The sequence below is a fragment of the Amaranthus tricolor genome, chromosome 5 (genome assembly GCF_026212465.1).
Source record: "Amaranthus tricolor cultivar Red isolate AtriRed21 chromosome 5, ASM2621246v1, whole genome shotgun sequence".
NCBI lineage: Eukaryota > Viridiplantae > Streptophyta > Magnoliopsida > Caryophyllales > Amaranthaceae > Amaranthus > Amaranthus tricolor.
This window is the reverse complement of record NC_080051.1, coordinates 23,906,049-23,928,985: the sequence shown is the minus strand read 5'-3', so window position 1 is coordinate 23,928,985 and position 22,937 is coordinate 23,906,049. Positions and strand designations below refer to the sequence as shown.

Below are 22,937 nucleotides of genomic sequence, written 5' to 3'. Positions count from 1 at the left end.
ATCACCATAACTGCAGACTTGTATGTAACAGCTAAAAAATCGAATTGGGCATGAAAAACACGTAGACATGTCTCCCCTTTATATTCATTTTTATAAAAATAAGTAATCACAAATTTTCAAATAAGTCTATTTTGATGGACTGTTTTTATTTGGTGGATTTAATGTATATTTATAATTTTAAAGTTATCGCTTATAACTTTAAAATTATCATTTACACTTCATATGCTTTTATAATAATTAATTGTAACTTCAAAGTAGTGTCGATCCTAACAATTTATGAAAATAATATAGGACAAATTAAATCTATTATGTAGTATCAAGAAAGTTTTTTTTTTCCAAGTAAAAAGTTAATTAATGGTTACGAAGAATGAGAAAGTTGAAGTCATTCATTTATTCGGTACTTATTAGTGCGAATACAAATTGTTGTGAGAAACGGTCTCTCCGAGAGACACATTAGATATATGGCTTAAATAACTCAATTAATACAAACAAAAGAGAAAATAAGAATGTAGGCTTCTTATTTTGAGGTCGTCTCTTTGAAAGACGGTATTTCACAAAAGTAACTCTAATGCAAATTACTACTTCTTTAATATTTTATTTTTGAAGATTTTGTGATAACTAATTAATTCGATTGGGTTCCTTATCATCTGGGCCATACCTCTGTATCTATTATCAAAAAGCTGGGCTATTCAAGTCCATTTCTCTAGGCCCACATTTGATATTATACATGTTCCCGCTTGCAAAAATATGTGTCCTGAATTCTGATATTTTTTTTCCTTTAAATTAGGTATAAAAAATTGTTATTGTTGTAATTAAGAGTATATTTTATTTATTTATTGGATTAAAGAATAGGTTGGGGAAGAAGAGATTTTTGTGAGAACTAAACTTATGATATTATCTGAGATTTACAATACTATTTGTTATACAAAGTTTTAAATGAAACAGTCTTTCGATTAGACCATTTCCTATTAGATACATTTACTATTTTAAATTAAATGCTTATAATTTTAAAGTGATTAGTTTAGTTTTAGGGTGACTGATTACTTATAACTTTCAAATAATTAATTATAATTTTAAAGTGATTAATTAGAAAAATAAACTAATCATATAAGCTCTTCTCATGATGAAATAATCTCAAGACTTATTGTTTTTATTAATAAATAAACAAAAAGAAAGGAGAGAAAAAACTCAAATTACTTGCTCTCTTAAAACAATACCGAATTCTCTTTGCTCTAATTCAATTACTCAAATGACAATTATACATGAGAAAAAAAAAGCCGAAAGCAGGAAAGAGAAATAAGAACTCCCTCTTGTGAACTTCAAAACATACACAAATTTTAAGTTCGATTTTCAATTAGCCGTCTTTTTTCTCTCGGACTATTCGATATTTAAAAAAATCAAACCAAAAAATATGTCACTTTCTGTGTTGCGGTGAAGTATTATATTATCATTTCCGCACCTACTAATCTATTACATGCTTATTCTAATTTCTCCAACTATCTCAATCTTGTACCCTTTTTCTGCATCTTGCAATGCAATGTCATAAATTTAATTAAGCACCATTAAACAAGAACAACAAATAAAGATTGTATTTTTATTATACTTCTTGCTTCTAATTGACTTGCACATAACCCATGTCTTCAAAGTCCAAGTAAGTGAACTCCATCTCTTTTTCTCTCATTTTTCCTTTTGTTTTTGTCTGTCTGATCTTACTGTCATTTTCAGTTGTTTTAGATTAATTATTTCATCTTAAATGTTGATTTTGCTTCTGGGTTTTAGTGGGTTACTTTAATTTCAGTTGATTATCTGAATTTCCCATAAAAATCACACAATTACTTTATAATTCAAGTGATAAGAAAATACCCAGAAAAAAAATTCAAGATGGGCAATTTCTTTTACTATAAAAGATTAAATTTTTTGATAAATTTCTTGTAAAAAATGCAAATTTGTGCTGGAATTTGGATCTACCATTCTTGACCTATTCCTTGATTGCCATTATAAACATGGGTACTACTATGCTTCACTATATAAATATTTCCCAATTTTCATTTTGATTGTTTTTTTTCTAGAAATTCTGCAAATTTTGTTTATTTACTTTTTTGTTGCTGATCTGCAATTAGAATGTGTAATGATCACATTATGATCAATGGGCAGATCTGGTTTATCTGATACTCCCAGTAGCAAGACTGGAAGAACTACACCTAGAGTTGCCAAATTAGGAAAGCCAGGATCACTCAAGTCAGATGCAGATTCACCTTCTCTTATCCCTAATCCTCGACTATCGATCGATCGAACATCCCCAAGATCGGTTACCTCGAAGCCTACCATTACTCGAACCCCCATTCGACTCTCTACGCCTGAAGTACGTTCAGCTGATTCTCTGATCTCTCACTTTCAGTTTGGTTTTTACTGCTGTTCTATCAGTGTATCATGTACTTTGGAAGTTGCTGGTATGACTATAAGACCTATCTAGTACTATTTACTACTTCCTCTGATTTTTTTAGTCGCTACAGATATGACATGAAAATGTCACTATCTGTAGCAACTAGCAACTAATAAAACCAGAGGAAGTAGTATACATTTGGTGTAATTTTCGTAAGGACTAAAATTTTACTCCCTCCGTTCCAAACGAATTGCTAAAAGTACTAAGTGAGTGTTTTTTGAGGATTTGCGAAAAAATGTAGTACTTTTTGGGGAAGTGATCGTGAATCGGATGAAAAGGTAAGCTGGATGTGTGGATGAGAATTAAAGAACGACTGTGTCATAGCTAAAAATAGAAGTGTAGCAAATTCTATGGATAAACTAAAAAGGAAATTGTAGCAAATTTATGGGGGTAGAAAGAGTATATGTTTGTTGGCGATGTATGTGACTTGATATATTCAGGGCCGGCCCTATACCCATTCAAAAATATTAGAAAAACGAAGTTTTAATATTTAATACTTAGTGGCCTATGATTAATGTTTCCCCGTGCCTCACAAATCTCAGGGCTGACCCTGGATATGTTAGTTATATCTCTAGCTTCTATATAATGTCTAATTTTTAGATGTGGTTATGGTTTTGTTTTTAATTTCTGTTTTGATGATTGATGTCCATCTACTATTACTGTTGGAATAGTTGGTAGGAATGTGAAATTGTGAATTTGTATATTTGTTTTTGTTTGTTTTCTGTATCTAGTGCATCAAAAATGTTCATCTAGTTTCTATTCTAAAGCAAATATTTGTTGTTCTTTTAGAAGCCTCAGTCGCGTATTTTGAAGCCATCCGAGTTGCAGGCCCAATTATTAGCTGCACAAGATGATCTTAAGAAAGCAAAAGAAACCTTACTTTTGTATGAAAAAGAGAAGAATCAAGCACTCAATGAGTTGAAAGATGCAAAAAAACAAGCTGATGAGGCTAATGAGAAGCTTCAGGAGGCTTTGGTGGCTCAAAAACGGGCCGAAGATACTTCTGAGATCGAAAAATTCCGTGCTGTCGAGCTGGAACAAGCTGGAATTGAGGCTGCACAGAAGAAAGACGAGGAATGGAAGAAAGAGTTAGAAGCGCTGAGGAGTCAAAATGCTGCAGATAAGACTGCGCTTCTCGCAGCTGCGGAAGAACTCCAAAGGGCCAAGCAAGAGCTTGCCATGGTTACTGATGCCAAGAACCTGGCTCTTAGCCACGCCGATGATGCCACCATGATTGCTGAGCTTCATGCCAAAAAGGTTGAAACCCTGTCGGCAGAGCTTGCTAAGTTGAAGGGTTTGCTCGAGTCGAATGCCAACGATGGTGATACCGAGAATGGGATAGTTGTGGAATTGAGATCAGAATTGAGTTGTTTGAGGCAAGAACTTGAAAAGGCGAAAAACTTTGAGCAAGAACTTGTCAAGAAAGAAAATTCGTCTAAGACGATTGTGGGAGGATTAAGATCGGAGATAGAAACCCTTAAGGAAGAGCTTGACGCGGTGAAGGCATGTAAAGAGGGTATGGTTGAAAAAGAGAAGTCATATGAAAAGGTTGTGACGGAACTTAAATCGGAGATCGTCTCTCGGGAAGATGAGATCGAGAAGATAAAGACCCATGAGCAGGATTTGATTCATAAGGAAAAGTCTTACGAGAAGATGATTGAAGAACTTAAAATTGAGTTGGGTTCTCTACGAGAAGAGTTGAAGAAGCAAGAGGCTTTCAAAGAAGAGCTGATTAACAAAGAAGAATCTCGCGATAGGGTTATTTCTGAGCGAGATTTTGAAATTGATTCTCTAAAAAAGGAGCTCGAGAATGCGAAGAGCTTTGAAGGGCAGCTGGCCGAGAAGACTTCATTGTATGACCAGACTGTTACGGAGCTTAAGTCAGAGATAGATCTCCTAAATCACGAGCTTGAAAAGGCCGAGATTCTCAACGCAGAACTACTCGAGAGAGAGAAATTAAACGAGGTAATCACAAGAAACTGTGAAACGGAGATGCATTCTCTTCGGCAAAAGCTGGAATCGGCCAAGGGCTTTCAGGAGACATTGGTCGAGAAGGAAGAGGCTTATGAACAGCTAAATGTAGAGTTGGAAGCCGCTAGGATGGCCGAATCTTATGCTTTGAATCTCCTAGATGAATGCAAGAAGAGAGCCGAGGAACTTGAAAATAAGGTGGCAGAATCAAATAGACTGGAGAGATCAGCATCTGAATCATTGGAATCGATTATGAAACAGCTCGCGGGAAATAGTGATATGCTTCATGAGGCAGAATGTGAAATTTCGGCTCTTAAGGAGAAGGTATCTTTGTTGGAAATATCACTCGAGAAAAAGAAAACGGATTCGGAAGAATCAGAAAATCGTCTTCAAAAAGCAAATGAAGAAGTTAGAGTAGTAACCGAGAAATTAGACTCGTTAAGGTCTGGGCTCGAAATTATGTCCGAGGAGAAAGCTCAGGCTCTTGAGAATGAGAAACTTGCAGCCTGTAATGTTCAGGACCTGTTAGAAGAGAAAAATAAGCTCATTAATGAGCTTGATACGTTGAAAGAAGAAGAAGAAAAGAGCAAGAAAGCAATGGAGAGTTTGGCTTCGGCGTTGCATGAAGTTTCTGCCGAAGCGAGGGAGGCCAAAGAGAGCTTGCTATCAAGCCGAGCAGAGCATGAGAACTTCGAAATGCAAATCGAGCATCTTCAGCTTGTTTTGAAAGGAACGAGTGAGAACTATGAGGCCGTGCTTGAAGATTCAAAACGAGAGATCGATCAGCTTAAAAATACCGTAGAACAATCGAAGGTAGATTTTGATACTCAAATGGAAGATTTGAAGGTGGTTTTGAAGGCTTCAAATGAGAAATACGAGAACATGCTTGATGAGTCGAATCAGGAGATTGATCGTCTTTCGAAAGAGATGGAACAGTCGAAGCTCGGGCATCAAAACGAGAAGGCGAAGTGGGAGGTTAAAGAGATGGAGTTGAAAAACCGTGTTAAGACTCTGGAAGATGAGAAATCAACAATTAAAGAGTCGGGGATGAGTTATGAGGACGCTAAGGTAGAGTGGGAACAGAAAGAGCTGCAGCTGGTGAATAGTGTAAAACGATCGGAGGAAGAGAAGTCGTCTATGGAGAAGGAAATAATAAGGTTGGTTCATTTGCTTAGGGAAGCCGAGGAAAAGGCTTGTGCAGCTCGGGAAGAAGGATCCCAGCTAAGGAATTCACTCGGGGAGGCTATGTCAGAGTCGGTATCCTTAAAGGAAGCCCGTGATGAAGCTGAGGGCGAGACGTTAAAGTTAAAGGACGCTCTTTGTGGTAAAGAGAATGAATTGCAGATCATGATCCGAGAAAACGAGCAGCTTTGGGCTGCAGAAGATGCGAATGCCTGGAAGATAGACGAACTAACCAAGTTACTTGAAGAAGCTAAGTCCTACCAACGAACCAAAGAAAACGGAGAACTCTCAGATAGCGATAAAGAGTACGATATGCTTCCAAAAGTCGTTGAATTTTCAGAGGAAAATGGGCACACTAGTGAGCTTCCATCTCATGAAAACAAGGGAGTTAATGGGGTGAGTGAGGGTGATAAAAACGTTGTTTTGGCCGAGGCCGAGGCTGAGAACACAAAACCCACATCAACGGAGAATAAAGAGCAGGCGCATGATGATTCTCCGGAATCTGATATAAAGATGTGGGGCCGAGATGTTTCAACCGAGATGGAAGCAGAACAAGTGTCAGTGGATGACGAAGTTGATTACAAGGCTGAACGTGGTGAAAGTGTCGATCTAATGAACGAGATTTCATCAGATAACGGTGCAAACTCCGACTTGAAGCAGAAGAAGAAAAAACCGTTATATCGAAAATTTGGAAATCTACTCAAGAAGGGTATGAGCAACCAAAAGTAGGTATTTTAGGTAAGTGCAATATAGTAGTGTGAGTATATGTTTGTTCTATTGGCTTCTTTTGGAATGTAAAAGTATGGAGAAGCATGTAATATGATGCCTAGATTCTTTATTTTATTTTTTCTCAAGGTTGAGCCACCTTAAGAAGTAATTAGTGTGTGATTTGTTTTTCTAATCCAATGGATTAGTGGTCTAGATTTGTGCTTGAAAAGAAAGGGATTATAAATTTGTTCTAATCAATATGTTTATTTCTGGTAAAAGTGATTTGTGTACTGTGTAACTTGTAGACTGTATACTACAAAGTTGTTTGGTTTCATGGTAATTCAGTTGGAATTTCCTATTCACAAAGTTTTATGTGAGACGGTCTTACCATGACATGTATAGCTCAATAAGTGAATAATTAGCATATGCTCTTTGTTTTTGGGTCGTTTCATCAAAAAAACGGTCTATCAAAAGAATAGTTCATATCTATTTCATAGGAATTGCATATTTGTATAGTAGTTTAGTTAATTTGGGCAAATATAGAAAATGAAATTTGCCCTGAAAGTGCGAAGTCTCACAAAATGTAGGAATTTACTTACTAAACGGTTGTAGGTAATTTCGATTTTTTGTGTTAATTGTAAATTTTACTGTTTAACCGACGAAACAAGTAAAACTATTATATGAGAATCTGAAAAAGAAAATAAAGTTTAAAGAATAATAAATTATCATTCAATTTATGTTTCGTGTTAGCTAGCTTAACATTTCATTTACCAAACACATCAGCAACTAAGAGTAAATCTAAATCCGACCCGTTAGCATTCCTTATGTTAGTGAGCGGTGCTACATAAAACCACTGACAAAGTCAGATTATCAACAATTCTTCTCTTGTCCAATGCGGGTGATATTCGTATATTTCCTTTGTTCTGAAATACTTGTTACATTATAGTTATTAACATTATTTATCGCTCAAGCTTATTTTATAAATTGCTGCTAATATGTAACAATAAATACAGTCAAATATGATCTTGTTTGAATCGTTTATCTTAATACTCCCTCCGATTCAATTTACTTGTCCTATTTCCTTATTGGATAAATTCATCCTACTTGTCCTATTTCCTTTTTTATCACTGATTTTTTTACTTAAATATCATTTGTTCACACAAGTAATGATTAAAATACTTCCACTTACACTACTTAAAATACCCCAAGTACCTATTTTTAGATGGTCCTCTGCTTTCCTTAATTTATTGTCCAACCCAAAGGAATTAAATTGGAGGGAGTATTAAATATTTAGCACCGTGCCAATGACCGAAAACGGCTATCCTACATTCATGGAGCAATTACTCATGAAGTTATGATCAAATCATATAGCAACACTTGAAGAAAAACTGTACTCGGGAGTAAATTTCAATACGGCAATACTCCAGTTCCAGAGGAAGTAACCCTAAATTCCGAATTTAAACCATCAGTGTTTTAATCATCAAACTTGATGGCAAAAGTAATTGCGAAGACTTCAAATTGTGATAAAAAGGATCGACCAATAATGGCGTTACTTGCTGGTTTTTGACAGAATGGCATCTTCTTCGTCTCATGTAATCGAATTTGCGTCTTCGGAAGCCAACGTTAGTTTCTTCTCTTAAATTTGCTTTATTTACTTTGTCCTTGATTTTTAGGCATGAAATATATTTCAATTCTTTTTTATTCATGGAATTTGAAATGTATGGATGATTTATGTAATTAATGGTTTGATTTTTTGATGTTTAATATGTTAGCCTTGTTTTTGTCATCTATGGTTGGTAATTGGTATTAGTTTTGAATAGCTTAGGGTTAGTCAGAAATTGTGGTAGCATGGAAGAAATCAATCACTATTAAATTTGATAACAATGACAGATAATAACAAATAAAGATTCGCAAATCGTTGTACAAGATAAAATTGAAATAACATTAAAGATAAATTACATAATGAAACATTTAGCAATACTTTCCTCTGCGAGGTGTTTTCAACTGACAGAATTAGGGCTAAGTATTGAGTTACAGACTATTTAAAGTCACTTAAAACCCTAAATCTAACATGCCACTACCTGCACGAGTCTGAAAACCTAAGATTTACTGATTCAAAGGAAGATGCCTACAGCGCAACAGGGAAATGCTGACGCAGTGCTCGACAATCTGTTGAACATGAGGGTCAGGGATCATCAACCTTTCAGCATCTCAATTTCAAGAAATTAGACTAACCTCTGATTATCCGTAGAATATGAGGGTCAAGGATCATCAACCTCTCAGCATCTTAATTCAAGAAATTAGACTAACCTATGATTATCGGTTGAAAAGTTTTTTGTTGAGATTTGAGGAATAGTTCTCCTGAAAATTATAAAATGGATTGTGGCATTGTTTGCTTGGATGTCAGTTGAAATAGAGAGAGGGGAGAGATAGTTGACCACGAGAAGGGGATTAGAAATTGTATATTTTAATATAGATTGTGGCATTTTTTTTGGATTTGTTGGTTTGTTTAATGACAACAAAGTTAAAGCCTTAATCCCAAAAATTTGGATTGGTTGCATAAACCAAAACATTTAACATAAAGATCATCACTAAATTTAAATTATTGGTTTGTGTCAACTATGCCAAGCTGCAAGTGGATTTGTTTGGTATATTATTCATCAAAAATTTCCCGGACTTACTCCTACAAGAGGTAACTATGATAAGACTAGATGCTTTATATGCTCTTTACATGTCGGAAGTAGCATTTCTGTTAGACTATTAGTGCCTGTGAAAGCATAATTAAAAGTTAGCATGGCAGAACTTAGGCAAATCCTTAGGTTTGGAATTCCGTACTTCAAGTCAAACTGCTAGTTAGATGAGTCTTCCTGATACTACTGAATATTCATCCATTCTGATTAGCTTAAGTTTATTCATAGACATTCAACAATCTCTCTGTTTTCTAAATCTGCGCTTTTGTTTGTAATGGATAGATAGACGCATGTGTCTCTTAGAAATACTCACTAGTAGACTTGTACATGTGCAAAAGTGTTGTTGATGAGAAATTCTATCTCACTTCGAGGGATCGTTGTTTGCGTGAATAGGGCTTACGGACATGGCACGTGTGCATGCTAGAGTGTGTGTGTGTGTTCGCTGAGCCAATGTGCTTGCCTAGACCATGTGTGTTTGCTAAGCCTAGGTATGCGCTAGTGATCCAACCTTGCATCGTTAAACTAGGAGGCCAATCAAGCTCTAAAATTATGTCCTACCACTAATACTATGGGTAGTATAATGATAGTACGAGACCGTATCCACAAAGTCGGTTAATAAATGCATTTAGGTTGGTGGCTTAAAGATTTTTTAATTGGGGACTTGGATGATTGATAACACAATACAAAGATTAGCAACTAAGTGAAATTAAACAATCAAATGACTAAATCTAGAGGTTGGAGCTAATACATTAAATATAAGAGATTATGAGGTAAGCATGCACATTGACCAATGACTCACAACAAATCCACAAAGACATCACCTCCACATTTAGGTTTCGGTGAATTATGGTTGGAGATCTTGGCTAAGAGTGATGATTTTCGAGGCATTGAATTCAGCATGATTTTCAACTCACAACCACATATAACTCACAATCAAGCATTAACATGGAAAGCATTGCATGAACATACAAGTCATGGTGCTAAGTACATCTTCTAGAACTAACAAAGGGTTCCTAATAGCTGTCGGGCTTCTAGGTCATTCAACCACTAGTCTTGGTCGTGAAATCAAGTAGACAGCAATACATCAAGCAAGATTGACCATGGACAGGGACAGCTATCAGGACAAGTTAGGCACATCTCTAGTGCTAGTCTTTCCTCCTCTATGAACAAAGCTTCAAGGCCAAGAGCATTGATACCTAACCATCTTCCATAGGTCATATGAAAGCCAAAATCACCCTAATTATATTTAATCATCACCTAATTGTGCTAATGGATTATTAGGTCAGAACCTTGGAAATTAACTAGCACATAATTTCTACTCAAACGTGAAGAATGATAAAAGAGGACATAAGAATGATTAACTACTAATTAAGCAAATAATTAAACTAATTAAACATGATTAAAAAACTACTTAAGTGATTTAAATAATTAATTTCGTAAACTTGAAGATGATTCAACTACTAACATGAATTCAAAATACTTCAAAGAATAATACCATGAACATGAATAAGTGAATAATTATTGAGGAATATAAGAAGTTACTAGTTTGAAGATGTATGAACAAGATGAACTTCCACTAACTATACTCCAAAGCTTGAGAAGGCTCTAACTAAAGATTACAACAAAGATTACAACTAAAAGTTTGTAGATCACAACAAACTAATAGGTTAAGAAAAGACAACAATAAAAATAAGAAAGTAAGAACTATTACTAAAGATAAACTAAAACTAAACTAATGTGGATCCACTACACTTTTTCTCTCTACTTTCTCTTACTATAAATGAGAAGGGGCATAGAACCACGTGAAAATTGCTCAGCGGTAGCGGGCCGTGCTTAGAGCCTGACCAACATGAACATTATGCTGATGGAGAAAAGGGCAAACATTCATCAGCCTGACCCAATTGCCAAAATTTTGTTGGCTTTGTTTGTTTGCTGCGCTCAAGTTTGGGGGAAGAAGCGTAGTCCGATTGGGCTGCTGAAGCTGACCCACTCGGACATTAATGCTTTTGAGTCTATTGTACAAGCTCAAATGTTTATTGTCAAACCCTTGTCAAGCAGGCATGCACCTATACAATCTGTGTATGCCCCCTTTAGGATTGAAAAGCGCAAAAATCCATTCCACATTATATATTATATGGCCTATACACATGTCCAAAACTCCAAATTGTCAGCACTGTTTTTAAACTCTTGCTTAGTAATATCTTCTGGCCCGCTTCTTTTATGTTGCCATCTATAATGAAACTAAGAAGGAAATGGTGGATAGAATAGTGATCACATGTCTTGTGTCAGCGTTCAGTTTTATTTCAGTTTTAATATTTGCAACAAGATTAGTGTCACAAAAATCACAACATATTCATTTTGTATGTGGCAACCATAATATATGTAAAAATATATTTGATGACCTACTTTTGGATAATACTTGCCATAATCAAAAGAACAACTTCCATCACAAAGTCCAAAATTGTATTTCCATCCTCCGCCTGAATAATCTCATACATTGTTGGGAATTACCACAATAAGGGTAGCACCAACTTTAATGATCCAAGGAAAGCATGTTCTGAAATTTGCTTTAATCCTTGTTCTCAATAATCTCATACATTGTTGGGAGTTACCACAATCAGGGTAGCTCTAACTTTAATGATCCAAGGAAAGCATATTCTGAAATTTTCTTTAATCCTTGTTCTCAATGGGCTCAATTTGGGCAACTGATGGTACAAGTACTATAACTTGCTTCTTCTTCGTTATCATCATCATCATACTAATCTTCTAACCCTGGTGAGCTGAACATAAGCAACGCTGGCCGCTGGGGGCAGTCTGTATAACTTGCTTCTTCTAATCTGCAAGTATGTTATTGCTGCATTTTGTGGGTGCTACGTGAGTTTAGGAACTCATTTTTAGCTCTCATATACAACTTGAACTTAACTCGATCAATGAGTGCCTCGAGCTCAAACTTGACCCAATATATATCAGTAAGTTGAGTGAAGTAGTTTCAAATTTAATGAACTGGTGAGGAGCTTGCTAACTTTTCAATCATTATAAACTAAATATTTTAGCATTTAAAACTTAACATTTTTCCAAAACGAAAAATTAAATTTTTTATAAGCTACTTAATTTGGTTATAAAATTATTGCCAATAATTTATGGTCGCGACTCGTGACTAGCTTGAACTGTACTTGTAGTGTAACTAGTGTTCAAGTAAGACATTTTTAGGCTATAAAAAATTATCTCAACTTAACACTTAAATGATTTGAGCGAAGCAGAGCAAGTTGTAACCTTGAAATACACAGAGCTTTTCTGATGCAATTATAGGTAGCCCACAATCCAAGTCAAAAGAAGAACAACATAATTGCATCATTGTGCTTACTCAACCCATTGAACCTATGAAGTGCTTGGAAAATAAAGAGGATGATCATCAAAATAGACTAAGCATAAACATGGAATTAAGACAAAGACAAGAAGGAACACAAGGAAGTCTCCTAACAGCCATCAAGCAAAACAGGAACATGAACCAGTTCCCAAGTCTACAAACAGCAGAATCAACAAAACATCACATTGCCTGCCAGCCTACCTTTTGAGCATTAGAACGTCTAGCTTTGTGCATGCATGAGCATGGAGATCCAAGGAATGGCATCTCTAGACATGGAAGATTACACCAAGACTCAGAGGCATCACAACGGACCCTCACAGAAGCCACAAGACCAGCTCCAAGGTCGCTTGTTCGCCTGACGTTTGATAATGGCTGATTCAAAGGGCAATCAAGCTGCCAGCCATCATCCACTGAGCAGCTGACCTTGAGGTCCTTCCACAGAGTCAACCTGAGCATCCCAAGGTACACTAAGGGCAGTTTTGGAATCTCTATACATGGACCTTTCCATCAAGCCCTCAAGTGCCTCCCAACGATGACAGCAAGACACCAAGAAAGGGAGCTGAAGGTCCCCTGTCAGACAGGAACAGGCTGGAAGTTTTAGTTAGCATTCTGTTTTGTTGTTTTGTTTTTCTTAATTGTACACGTGTTTTAATTTTAGGCTTTGAGTTAGTTTTGTTTGTTAGCCTACTAAAACTAGCCGTTAATAATCCTCTATAAAAGGACATGATCATTGTAACATAAACTTAGTTTAAGTTTTGATTAATACAGATTTTCTTCAAAGTAATTGTTGTTTCAATTACATCTCTGAGTGTGTTCTTTGTGAGTGAAGCAAAGAGTCATTCAGTTTGTTCCACGAGGGTTAGGAGAGTGAATCTTAATCTTAGTGTGAGGAAGAGGCCAATTGGTTGAGTGAAGACCAATTTGTTTCTATCCACGACATAGAACCATCCCCACGGATTGTTCTAGTCACCCTTCTGTTTTCGCACAAAACAGAAGGTTTGTTGTTCTTTGTGTACATTCATAGTGTTCTTGGCCATATTCTTGAAGGCATTGAGGAGGTTCTTGGATCATTCCACCCCGTACATGCATCAACTTGGTATCAGAGCCGCGTTTCGAGGAGGGACACGATCAAGAAGAGTCGAGAAGATCAGGTAAAAGAGGGCAATATACACACCTGGTAAGAACAATTTGGAAAATCAGGTTGTGCCATTTTTTTGTTCAATTTCACGAATACAGGTACGAATTCGATCTTATACTTTTATAATTCGATCCTTCTTTGTTAATTACTCATTTTTGATTAAGAAATACGCATTATATCTTGTCGTTGTACGAATTTGATTGTAAAAAGAAAAAATCTGGAAAACTGATTGTTGAATGAATGAATGTGTATCACTTTAATTTCTGAAAAATTTGTTTCTGAACCATTATACGTATCAAATTGTGTCCATTAAGCCATTTGAATTCAATTCTTGAATGTCCCGAATGCATACTCATTGAAATTTGATGACAATTGCGATTTAAACATTCGAACCAAAGTCTTCGCTGAGAAAACTGGTATACGCGATTTTGATTCTTGTAATTTGATTCCTTGATTGTTGTGAACGTGATTTCTGATGGGAATTGGATTGAATTTGTTGTGAATCATTGAGTATTACGTTTTTCTTTCAAAGATTGATCATAACAATCTGATTTGCGAAATTTATTCTGAAAAATTAGGGTTTGGTATTTGTGGATTTATCTTTGTTCTGAAATTTTAAGGTTTGCACTTGTTGTTGCGTTAATTGTCTGAAACAATTAATATCATTAGGCTAATCATTGAATTCATGTGCGAAATTTGTAATCCATGATATCACATTCTTGGTTTTTCATTGCACAATCACAATTAAAAACAGAAAACCAAGTTAGGGTCAGAATTCCTTTTGTTGCCCAGAAATTCATGTGCATTGATCACTTTTGTGAGAAATTTTGTTCTTCTTTCTGTATCTTTGACTAAAATTGATTCTAATCAAGAGATTTTCGTGTAAAAATTTCAAAAAAATCCAAACTCTAAGTTTCTGGGTGCTTTCCCTCTTGCTGCTGGCAGTAGACAGTAACTCCTTTTGTGCTGTATCATTGTGTATTCATCTTTGTTCCTGATATATTGTGGTATTGAGGACAAGATGCATACTGAGGAGAGATTGAATAAGATGGCTCTTGCCATTACACAACTCACATGTGCAGTGACCAACCTTGTTCTAAATGAGGGAAGATTAACAAATCTTACACCCCTACCTCCATGCACGACCATGACTACTCCTACAAAACAAAACAAAACAAGATATGTGCTGACCAAACGTGACGGGTATGAGGAAGTTCAGATTAGGAGAGGATCTAGGCATTTGGTCATAAGAAAAACTAATGAGAAACAAGACCAACAGCAAAATAAAAAATTGAAAGCAATAGAGGATGCACCAGTAGACCTTGAATTGACTAAGCCTACGAATGTTGATGATATTGAGATAAATAAAGTGTCTTTGAAAAATCCATATGCATACTGTAATGAAAATGATTTTCACTTCATGAACAATAAGGAAACGAGCTGTCTTGTGAATAAAAGCTTCACCACAGAGATTAGTGAGGAACAAGTGAAACAACAAACCAACACATTGAATTCAGTACAAGATGAAGCACTAGACACTGAACTGATTAAGATTATACATGTTGATAATGTTGAATTAAACAAACTGCACTTGCAAGCTTTATCTACATGCTGTGAGATGAATGGTTTTTGTTTCATAGAAGATACAATTGCTGACTTTGCTGTTTGTTGTAGGTACCATACAGATGAGATACAGCAAGCTGTAGGAACCTTACAACAAGAAGAACAAAACAAAGCCAAAGCAGCAAGTGTTAGCAAGCACAATAAGCAGCAGAACAACATTGTAGCTGAGAATCTTCTGAAGTTCAACGGAATTTTGGAAACCTTCAACGTGGATGACCACAATAAGCATAAGGGTAACGCAGAATTGAGGACAATTCTGTTTAAAGAAGGAGGGATTGATGCAATTATAGGTAGCCCACAATCCAAGTCAAAAGAAGAACAGCATAATTGCATCATTGTGCTTACTCAACCCATTGAACCTATGAAGTGCTTGGAAAATAAAGAGGATGATCATCAAAATAGACTAAGCATAAACATGGAATTAAGACAAAGACAAGAAGGAACACAAGGAAGTCTCCTAACAGCCATCAAGCAAAACAGGAACATGAACCAGTTCCCAAGTCTACAAACAGCAGAATCAACAAAACATCACATTGCCTGCCAGCCTACCTTTCGAGCATTAGAACGTCTAGCTTTGTGCATGCATGAGCATGGAGATCCAAGGAATGGCATCTCTAGACATGTAAGATTACACCAAGACTCAGAGGCATCACAACGGACCCTCACAGAAGCCACAAGACCAGCTCCAAGGTCGCTTGTTCGCCTGACGTTTGATAATGGCTGATTCAAAGGGCAATCAAGCTGCCAGCCATCATCCACTGAGCAGCTGACCTTGAGGTCCTTCCACAGAGTCAACCTGAGCATCCCAAGGTACACTAAGGGCAGTTTTGGAATCTCTATACATGGACCTTTCCATCAAGCCCTCAAGTGCCTCCCAACGATGACAGCAAGACACCAAGAAAGGGAGCTGAAGGTCCCCTGTCAGACAGGAACAGGCTGGAAGTTTTAGTTAGCATTCTGTTTTGTTGTTTTGTTTTTCTTAATTGTACACGTGTTTTAATTTTAGGCTTTGAGTTAGTTTTGTTTGTTAGCCTACTAAAACTAGCCGTTAATAATCCTCTATAAAAGGACATGATCATTGTAACATAAACTTAGTTTAAGTTTTGATTAATACAGATTTTCTTCAAAGTAATTGTTGTTTCAATTACATCTCTGAGTGTGTTCTTTGTGAGTGAAGCAAAGAGTCATTCAGTTTGTTCCACGAGGGTTAGGAGAGTGAATCTTAATCTTAGTGTGAGGAAGAGGCCAATTGGTTGAGTGAAGACCAATTTGTTTCTATCCACGACATAGAACCATCCCCACGGATTGTTCTAGTCACCCTTCTGTTTTCGCACAAAACAGAAGGTTTGTTGTTCTTTGTGTACATTCATAGTGTTCTTGGCCATATTCTTGAAGGCATTGAGGAGGTTCTTGGATCATTCCACCCCGTACATGCATCAACTTGGTATCAGAGCCGCGTTTCGAGGAGGGACACGATCAAGAAGAGTCGAGAAGATCAGGTAAAAGAGGGCAATATACACACCTGGTAAGAACAATTTGGAAAATCAGGTTGTGCCATTTTTTTGTTCAATTTCACGAATACAGGTACGAATTCGATCTTATACTTTTATAATTCGATCCTTCTTTGTTAATTACTCATTTTTGATTAAGAAATACGCATTATATCTTGTCGTTGTACGAATTTGATTGTAAAAAGAAAAAATCTGGAAAACTGATTGTTGAATGAATGAATGTGTATCACTTTAATTTCTGAAAAATTTGTTTCTGAACCATTATACGTATCAAATTGTGTCCATTAAGCCATTTGAATTCAATTCTTGAATGTCCCGAATGCATACTCATTGAAATTTGATGACAATTGCGATTTAAACATTCGAACCAAAGTCTTCGCTGAGAAAACTGGTATACGCGATTTTGATTCTTGTAATTTGATTCCTTGATTGTTGTGAACGTGATTTCTGATGGGAATTGGATTGAATTTGTTGTGAATCATTGAGTATTACGTTTTTCTTTCAAAGATTGATCATAACAATCTGATTTGCGAAATTTATTCTGAAAAATTAGGGTTTGGTATTTGTGGATTTATCTTTGTTCTGAAATTTTAAGGTTTGCACTTGTTGTTGCGTTAATTGTCTGAAACAATTAATATCATTAGGCTAATCATTGAATTCATGTGCGAAATTTGTAATCCATGATATCACATTCTTGGTTTTTCATTGCACAATCACAATTAAAAACAGAAAACCAAGTTAGGGTCAGAATTCCTTTTGTTGCCCAGAAATTCATGTGCATTGATCACTTTTGTGAGAAATTTTGTTCTTCTTTCTGTATGTTTGACTAAAATTGATTCTAATCAAGAGATTTTCGTGTAAAAATTTCAAAAAAATCCAAACTCTAAGTTTCTGGGTGCTTTCCCTCTTGCTGCTGGCAGTAGACAGTAACTCCTTTTGTGCTGTATCATTGTGTATTCATCTTTGTTCCTGATATATTGTGGTATTGAGGACAAGATGCATACTGAGGAGAGATTGAATAAGATGGCTCTTGCCATTACACAACTCACATGTGCAGTGACCAACCTTGTTCTAAATGAGGGAAGATTAACAAATCTTACACCCCTACCTCCATGCACGACCATGACTACTCCTACAAAACAAAACAAAACAAGATATGTGCTGACCAAACGTGACGGGTATGAGGAAGTTCAGATTAGGAGAGGATCTAGGCATTTGGTCATAAGAAAAACTAATGAGAAACAAGACCAACAGCAAAATAAAAAATTGAAAGCAATAGAGGATGCACCAGTAGACCTTGAATTGACTAAGCCTACGAATGTTGATGATATTGAGATAAATAAAGTGTCTTTGAAAAATCCATATGCATACTGTAATGAAAATGATTTTCACTTCATGAACAATAAGGAAACGAGCTGTCTTGTGAATAAAAGCTTCACCACAGAGATTAGTGAGGAACAAGTGAAACAACAAACCAACACATTGAATTCAGTACAAGATGAAGCACTAGACACTGAACTGATTAAGACTATACATGTTGATAATGTTGAATTAAACAAACTGCACTTGCAAGCTTTATCTACATGCTGTGAGATGAATGGTTTTTGTTTCATAGAAGATACAAATGCTGACTTTGCTGTTTGTTGTAGGTACCATACAGATGAGATACAGCAAGCTGTAGGAACCTTACAACAAGAAGAACAAAACAAAGCCAAAGCAGCAAGTGTTAGCAAGCACAATAAGCAGCAGAACAACATTGTAGCTGAGAATCTTCTGAAGTTCAACGGAATTTTGGAAACCTTCAACGTGGATGACCACAATAAGCATAAGGGTAACGCAGAATTGAGGACAATTCTGTTTAAAGAAGGAGGGACTGATGCAATTATAGGTAGCCCACAATCCAAGTCAAAAGAAGAACAGCATAATTGCATCATTGTGCTTACTCAACCCATTGAACCTATGAAGTGCTTGGAAAATAAAGAGGATGATCATCAAAATAGACTAAGCATAAACATGGAATTAAGACAAAGACAAGAAGGAACACAAGGAAGTCTCCTAACAGCCATCAAGCAAAACAGGAACATGAACCAGTTCCCAAGTCTACAAACAGCAGAATCAACAAAACATCACATTGCCTGCCAGCCTACCTTTCGAGCATTAGAACGTCTAGCTTTGTGCATGCATGAGCATGGAGATCCAAGGAATGGCATCTCTAGACATGTAAGATTACACCAAGACTCAGAGGCATCACAACGGACCCTCACAGAAGCCACAAGACCAGCTCCAAGGTCGCTTGTTCGCCTGACGTTTGATAATGGCTGATTCAAAGGGCAATCAAGCTGCCAGCCATCATCCACTGAGCAGCTGACCTTGAGGTCCTTCCACAGAGTCAACCTGAGCATCCCAAGGTACACTAAGGGCAGTTTTGGAATCTCTATACATGGACCTTTCCATCAAGCCCTCAAGTGCCTCCCAACGATGACAGCAAGACACCAAGAAAGGGAGCTGAAGGTCCCCTGTCAGACAGGAACAGGCTGGAAGTTTTAGTTAGCATTCTGTTTTGTTGTTTTGTTTTTCTTAATTGTACACGTGTTTTAATTTTAGGCTTTGAGTTAGTTTTGTTTGTTAGCCTACTAAAACTAGCCGTTAATAATCCTCTATAAAAGGACATGATCATTGTAACATAAACTTAGTTTAAGTTTTGATTAATACAGATTTTCTTCAAAGTAATTGTTGTTTCAATTACATCTCTGAGTGTGTTCTTTGTGAGTGAAGCAAAGAGTCATTCAGTTTGTTCCACGAGGGTTAGGAGAGTGAATCTTAATCTTAGTGTGAGGAAGAGGCCAATTGGTTGAGTGAAGACCAATTTGTTTCTATCCACGACATAGAACCATCCCCACGGATTGTTCTAGTCACCCTTCTGTTTTCGCACAAAACAGAAGGTTTGTTGTTCTTTGTGTACATTCATAGTGTTCTTGGCCATATTCTTGAAGGCATTGAGGAGGTTCTTGGATCATTCCACCCCGTACATGCATCAACTTGGTATCAGAGCCGCGTTTCGAGGAGGGACACGATCAAGAAGAGTCGAGAAGATCAGGTAAAAGAGGGCAATATACACACCTGGTAAGAACAATTTGGAAAATCAGGTTGTGCCATTTTTTTGTTCAATTTCACGAATACAGGTACGAATTCGATCTTATACTTTTATAATTCGATCCTTCTTTGTTAATTACTCATTTTTGATTAAGAAATACGCATTATATCTTGTCGTTGTACGAATTTGATTGTAAAAAGAAAAAATCTGGAAAACTGATTGTTGAATGAATGAATGTGTATCACTTTAATTTCTGAAAAATTTGTTTCTGAACCATTATACGTATCAAATTGTGTCCATTAAGCCATTTGAATTCAATTCTTGAATGTCCCGAATGCATACTCATTGAAATTTGATGACAATTGCGATTTAAACATTCGAACCAAAGTCTTCGCTGAGAAAACTGGTATACGCGATTTTGATTCTTGTAATTTGATTCCTTGATTGTTGTGAACGTGATTTCTGATGGGAATTGGATTGAATTTGTTGTGAATCATTGAGTATTACGTTTTTCTTTCAAAGATTGATCATAACAATCTGATTTGCGAAATTTATTCTGAAAAATTAGGGTTTGGTATTTGTGGATTTATCTTTGTTCTGAAATTTTAAGGTTTGCACTTGTTGTTGCGTTAATTGTCTGAAACAATTAATATCATTAGGCTAATCATTGAATTCATGTGCGAAATTTGTAATCCATGATATCACATTCTTGGTTTTTCATTGCACAATCACAATTAAAAACAGAAAACCAAGTTAGGGTCAGAATTCCTTTTGTTGCCCAGAAATTCATGTGCATTGATCACTTTTGTGAGAAATTTTGTTCTTCTTTCTGTATCTTTGACTAAAATTGATTCTAATCAAGAGATTTTCGTGTAAAAATTTCAAAAAAATCCAAACTCTAAGTTTCTGGGTGCTTTCCCTCTTGCTGCTGGCAGTAGACAGTAACTCCTTTTGTGCTGTATCATTGTGTATTCATCTTTGTTCCTGATATATTGTGGTATTGAGGACAAGATGCATACTGAGGAGAGATTGAATAAGATGGCTCTTGCCATTACACAACTCACATGTGCAGTGACCAACCTTGTTCTAAATGAGGGAAGATTAACAAATCTTACACCCCTACCTCCATGCACGACCATGACTACTCCTACAAAACAAAACAAAACAAGATATGTGCTGACCAAACGTGACGGGTATGAGGAAGTTCAGATTAGGAGAGGATCTAGGCATTTGGTCATAAGAAAAACTAATGAGAAACAAGACCAACAGCAAAATAAAAAATTGAAAGCAATAGAGGATGCACCAGTAGACCTTGAATTGACTAAGCCTACGAATGTTGATGATATTGAGATAAATAAAGTGTCTTTGAAAAATCCATATGCATACTGTAATGAAAATGATTTTCACTTCATGAACAATAAGGAAACGAGCTGTCTTGTGAATAAAAGCTTCACCACAGAGATTAGTGAGGAACAAGTGAAACAACAAACCAACACATTGAATTCAGTACAAGATGAAGCACTAGACACTGAACTGATTAAGACTATACATGTTGATAATGTTGAATTAAACAAACTGCACTTGCAAGCTTTATCTACATGCTGTGAGATGAATGGTTTTTGTTTCATAGAAGATACAAATGCTGACTTTGCTGTTTGTTGTAGGTACCATACAGATGAGATACAGCAAGCTGTAGGAACCTTACAACAAGAAGAACAAAACAAAGCCAAAGCAGCAAGTGTTAGCAAGCACAATAAGCAGCAGAACAACATTGTAGCTGAGAATCTTCTGAAGTTCAACGGAATTTTGGAAACCTTCAACGTGGATGACCACAATAAGCATAAGGGTAACGCAGAATTGAGGACAATTCTGTTTAAAGAAGGAGGGACTGATGCAATTATAGGTAGCCCACAATCCAAGTCAAAAGAAGAACAGCATAATTGCATCATTGTGCTTACTCAACCCATTGAACCTATGAAGTGCTTGGAAAATAAAGAGGATGATCATCAAAATAGACTAAGCATAAACATGGAATTAAGACAAAGACAAGAAGGAACACAAGGAAGTCTCCTAACAGCCATCAAGCAAAACAGGAACATGAACCAGTTCCCAAGTCTACAAACAGCAGAATCAACAAAACATCACATTGCCTGCCAGCCTACCTTTCGAGCATTAGAACGTCTAGCTTTGTGCATGCATGAGCATGGAGATCCAAGGAATGGCATCTCTAGACATGTAAGATTACACCAAGACTCAGAGGCATCACAACGGACCCTCACAGAAGCCACAAGACCAGCTCCAAGGTCGCTTGTTCGCCTGACGTTTGATAATGGCTGATTCAAAGGGCAATCAAGCTGCCAGCCATCATCCACTGAGCAGCTGACCTTGAGGTCCTTCCACAGAGTCAACCTGAGCATCCCAAGGTACACTAAGGGCAGTTTTGGAATCTCTATACATGGACCTTTCCATCAAGCCCTCAAGTGCCTCCCAACGATGACAGCAAGACACCAAGAAAGGGAGCTGAAGGTCCCCTGTCAGACAGGAACAGGCTGGAAGTTTTAGTTAGCATTCTGTTTTGTTGTTTTGTTTTTCTTAATTGTACACGTGTTTTAATTTTAGGCTTTGAGTTAGTTTTGTTTGTTAGCCTACTAAAACTAGCCGTTAATAATCCTCTATAAAAGGACATGATCATTGTAACATAAACTTAGTTTAAGTTTTGATTAATACAGATTTTCTTCAAAGTAATTGTTGTTTCAATTACATCTCTGAGTGTGTTCTTTGTGAGTGAAGCAAAGAGTCATTCAGTTTGTTCCACGAGGGTTAGGAGAGTGAATCTTAATCTTAGTGTGAGGAAGAGGCCAATTGGTTGAGTGAAGACCAATTTGTTTCTATCCACGACATAGAACCATCCCCACGGATTGTTCTAGTCACCCTTCTGTTTTCGCACAAAACAGAAGGTTTGTTGTTCTTTGTGTACATTCATAGTGTTCTTGGCCATATTCTTGAAGGCATTGAGGAGGTTCTTGGATCATTCCACCCCGTACATGCATCAACTTGGTATCAGAGCCGCGTTTCGAGGAGGGACACGATCAAGAAGAGTCGAGAAGATCAGGTAAAAGAGGGCAATATACACACCTGGTAAGAACAATTTGGAAAATCAGGTTGTGCCATTTTTTTGTTCAATTTCACGAATACAGGTACGAATTCGAT

General features: G+C 36.6%; 4 protein-coding genes across 5 annotated transcripts; all 4 read left to right on the top strand.

The window, feature by feature from the left end:
* The first annotated feature begins 1,443 nt into the window (after positions 1-1,443).
* Positions 1,444-7,347, top strand: LOC130813335 (WEB family protein At3g02930, chloroplastic-like). Of its 2 annotated transcripts, none has more exons than XM_057679151.1 (3): positions 1,444-1,651; positions 2,155-2,362; positions 3,233-7,347. In XM_057679151.1, exons 1-3 carry the CDS (start codon positions 1,635-1,637, stop codon positions 6,323-6,325), a joined length of 3,318 nt encoding a protein of 1,105 aa, XP_057535134.1. In that variant the 5' UTR covers positions 1,444-1,634; the 3' UTR covers positions 6,326-7,347. The 2 variants fall into 2 exon arrangements, with proteins under 2 accessions (XP_057535134.1, XP_057535135.1); XM_057679152.1 differs by having other exon boundaries at positions 1,460-1,651; positions 2,121-2,362.
* A 112-nt stretch (positions 7,348-7,459) lies between these two features.
* On the top strand, positions 7,460-16,535 carry LOC130813336 (uncharacterized). The gene is made up of 2 exons (XM_057679154.1): positions 7,460-7,926; positions 13,409-16,535. Exon 2 carries the CDS (start codon positions 14,521-14,523, stop codon positions 15,844-15,846), a length of 1,326 nt encoding a protein of 441 aa, XP_057535137.1. The 5' UTR covers positions 7,460-7,926; positions 13,409-14,520; the 3' UTR covers positions 15,847-16,535.
* On the top strand, positions 16,003-19,644 carry LOC130813593 (uncharacterized). The gene is made up of 4 exons (XM_057679429.1): positions 16,003-16,042; positions 16,300-16,374; positions 16,529-16,706; positions 18,283-19,644. Exons 1-4 carry the CDS (start codon positions 16,003-16,005, stop codon positions 18,953-18,955), a joined length of 966 nt encoding a protein of 321 aa, XP_057535412.1. The 3' UTR covers positions 18,956-19,644.
* Positions 19,112-22,064, top strand: LOC130813592 (uncharacterized). Its single transcript, XM_057679428.1, has 4 exons — positions 19,112-19,151; positions 19,409-19,483; positions 19,638-19,815; positions 21,392-22,064. Exons 1-4 carry the CDS (start codon positions 19,112-19,114, stop codon positions 22,062-22,064), a joined length of 966 nt encoding a protein of 321 aa, XP_057535411.1.
* Positions 22,065-22,937: the final 873 nt, after the last annotated feature.

What these genes read in the sequence shown, in the direction of transcription:
- LOC130813335 (XM_057679151.1), top strand. An exon ending in TTCGACTCTCTACGCCTGAA is followed by an intron (nt 2,363 to 3,232) that starts GTACGTTCAGCT and finishes TTGTTCTTTTAG; the next exon opens with AAGCCTCAGTCGCGTATTTT.
- LOC130813336 (XM_057679154.1), top strand. Translation starts at nt 14,521, where the DNA reads ATGCATACTGAGGAGAGATTGAATAAGATGGCTCTTGCCATTACACAA.
- LOC130813593 (XM_057679429.1), top strand. Translation starts at nt 16,003, where the DNA reads ATGACAGCAAGACACCAAGAAAGGGAGCTGAAGGTCCCCT. An exon ending in AAGGGAGCTGAAGGTCCCCT is followed by an intron (nt 16,043 to 16,299) that starts GTCAGACAGGAA and finishes TTGTGAGTGAAG; the next exon opens with CAAAGAGTCATTCAGTTTGT. An exon ending in TGTGAGGAAGAGGCCAATTG is followed by an intron (nt 16,375 to 16,528) that starts GTTGAGTGAAGA and finishes GGCATTGAGGAG; the next exon opens with GTTCTTGGATCATTCCACCC.
- LOC130813592 (XM_057679428.1), top strand. Translation starts at nt 19,112, where the DNA reads ATGACAGCAAGACACCAAGAAAGGGAGCTGAAGGTCCCCT. An exon ending in AAGGGAGCTGAAGGTCCCCT is followed by an intron (nt 19,152 to 19,408) that starts GTCAGACAGGAA and finishes TTGTGAGTGAAG; the next exon opens with CAAAGAGTCATTCAGTTTGT. An exon ending in TGTGAGGAAGAGGCCAATTG is followed by an intron (nt 19,484 to 19,637) that starts GTTGAGTGAAGA and finishes GGCATTGAGGAG; the next exon opens with GTTCTTGGATCATTCCACCC.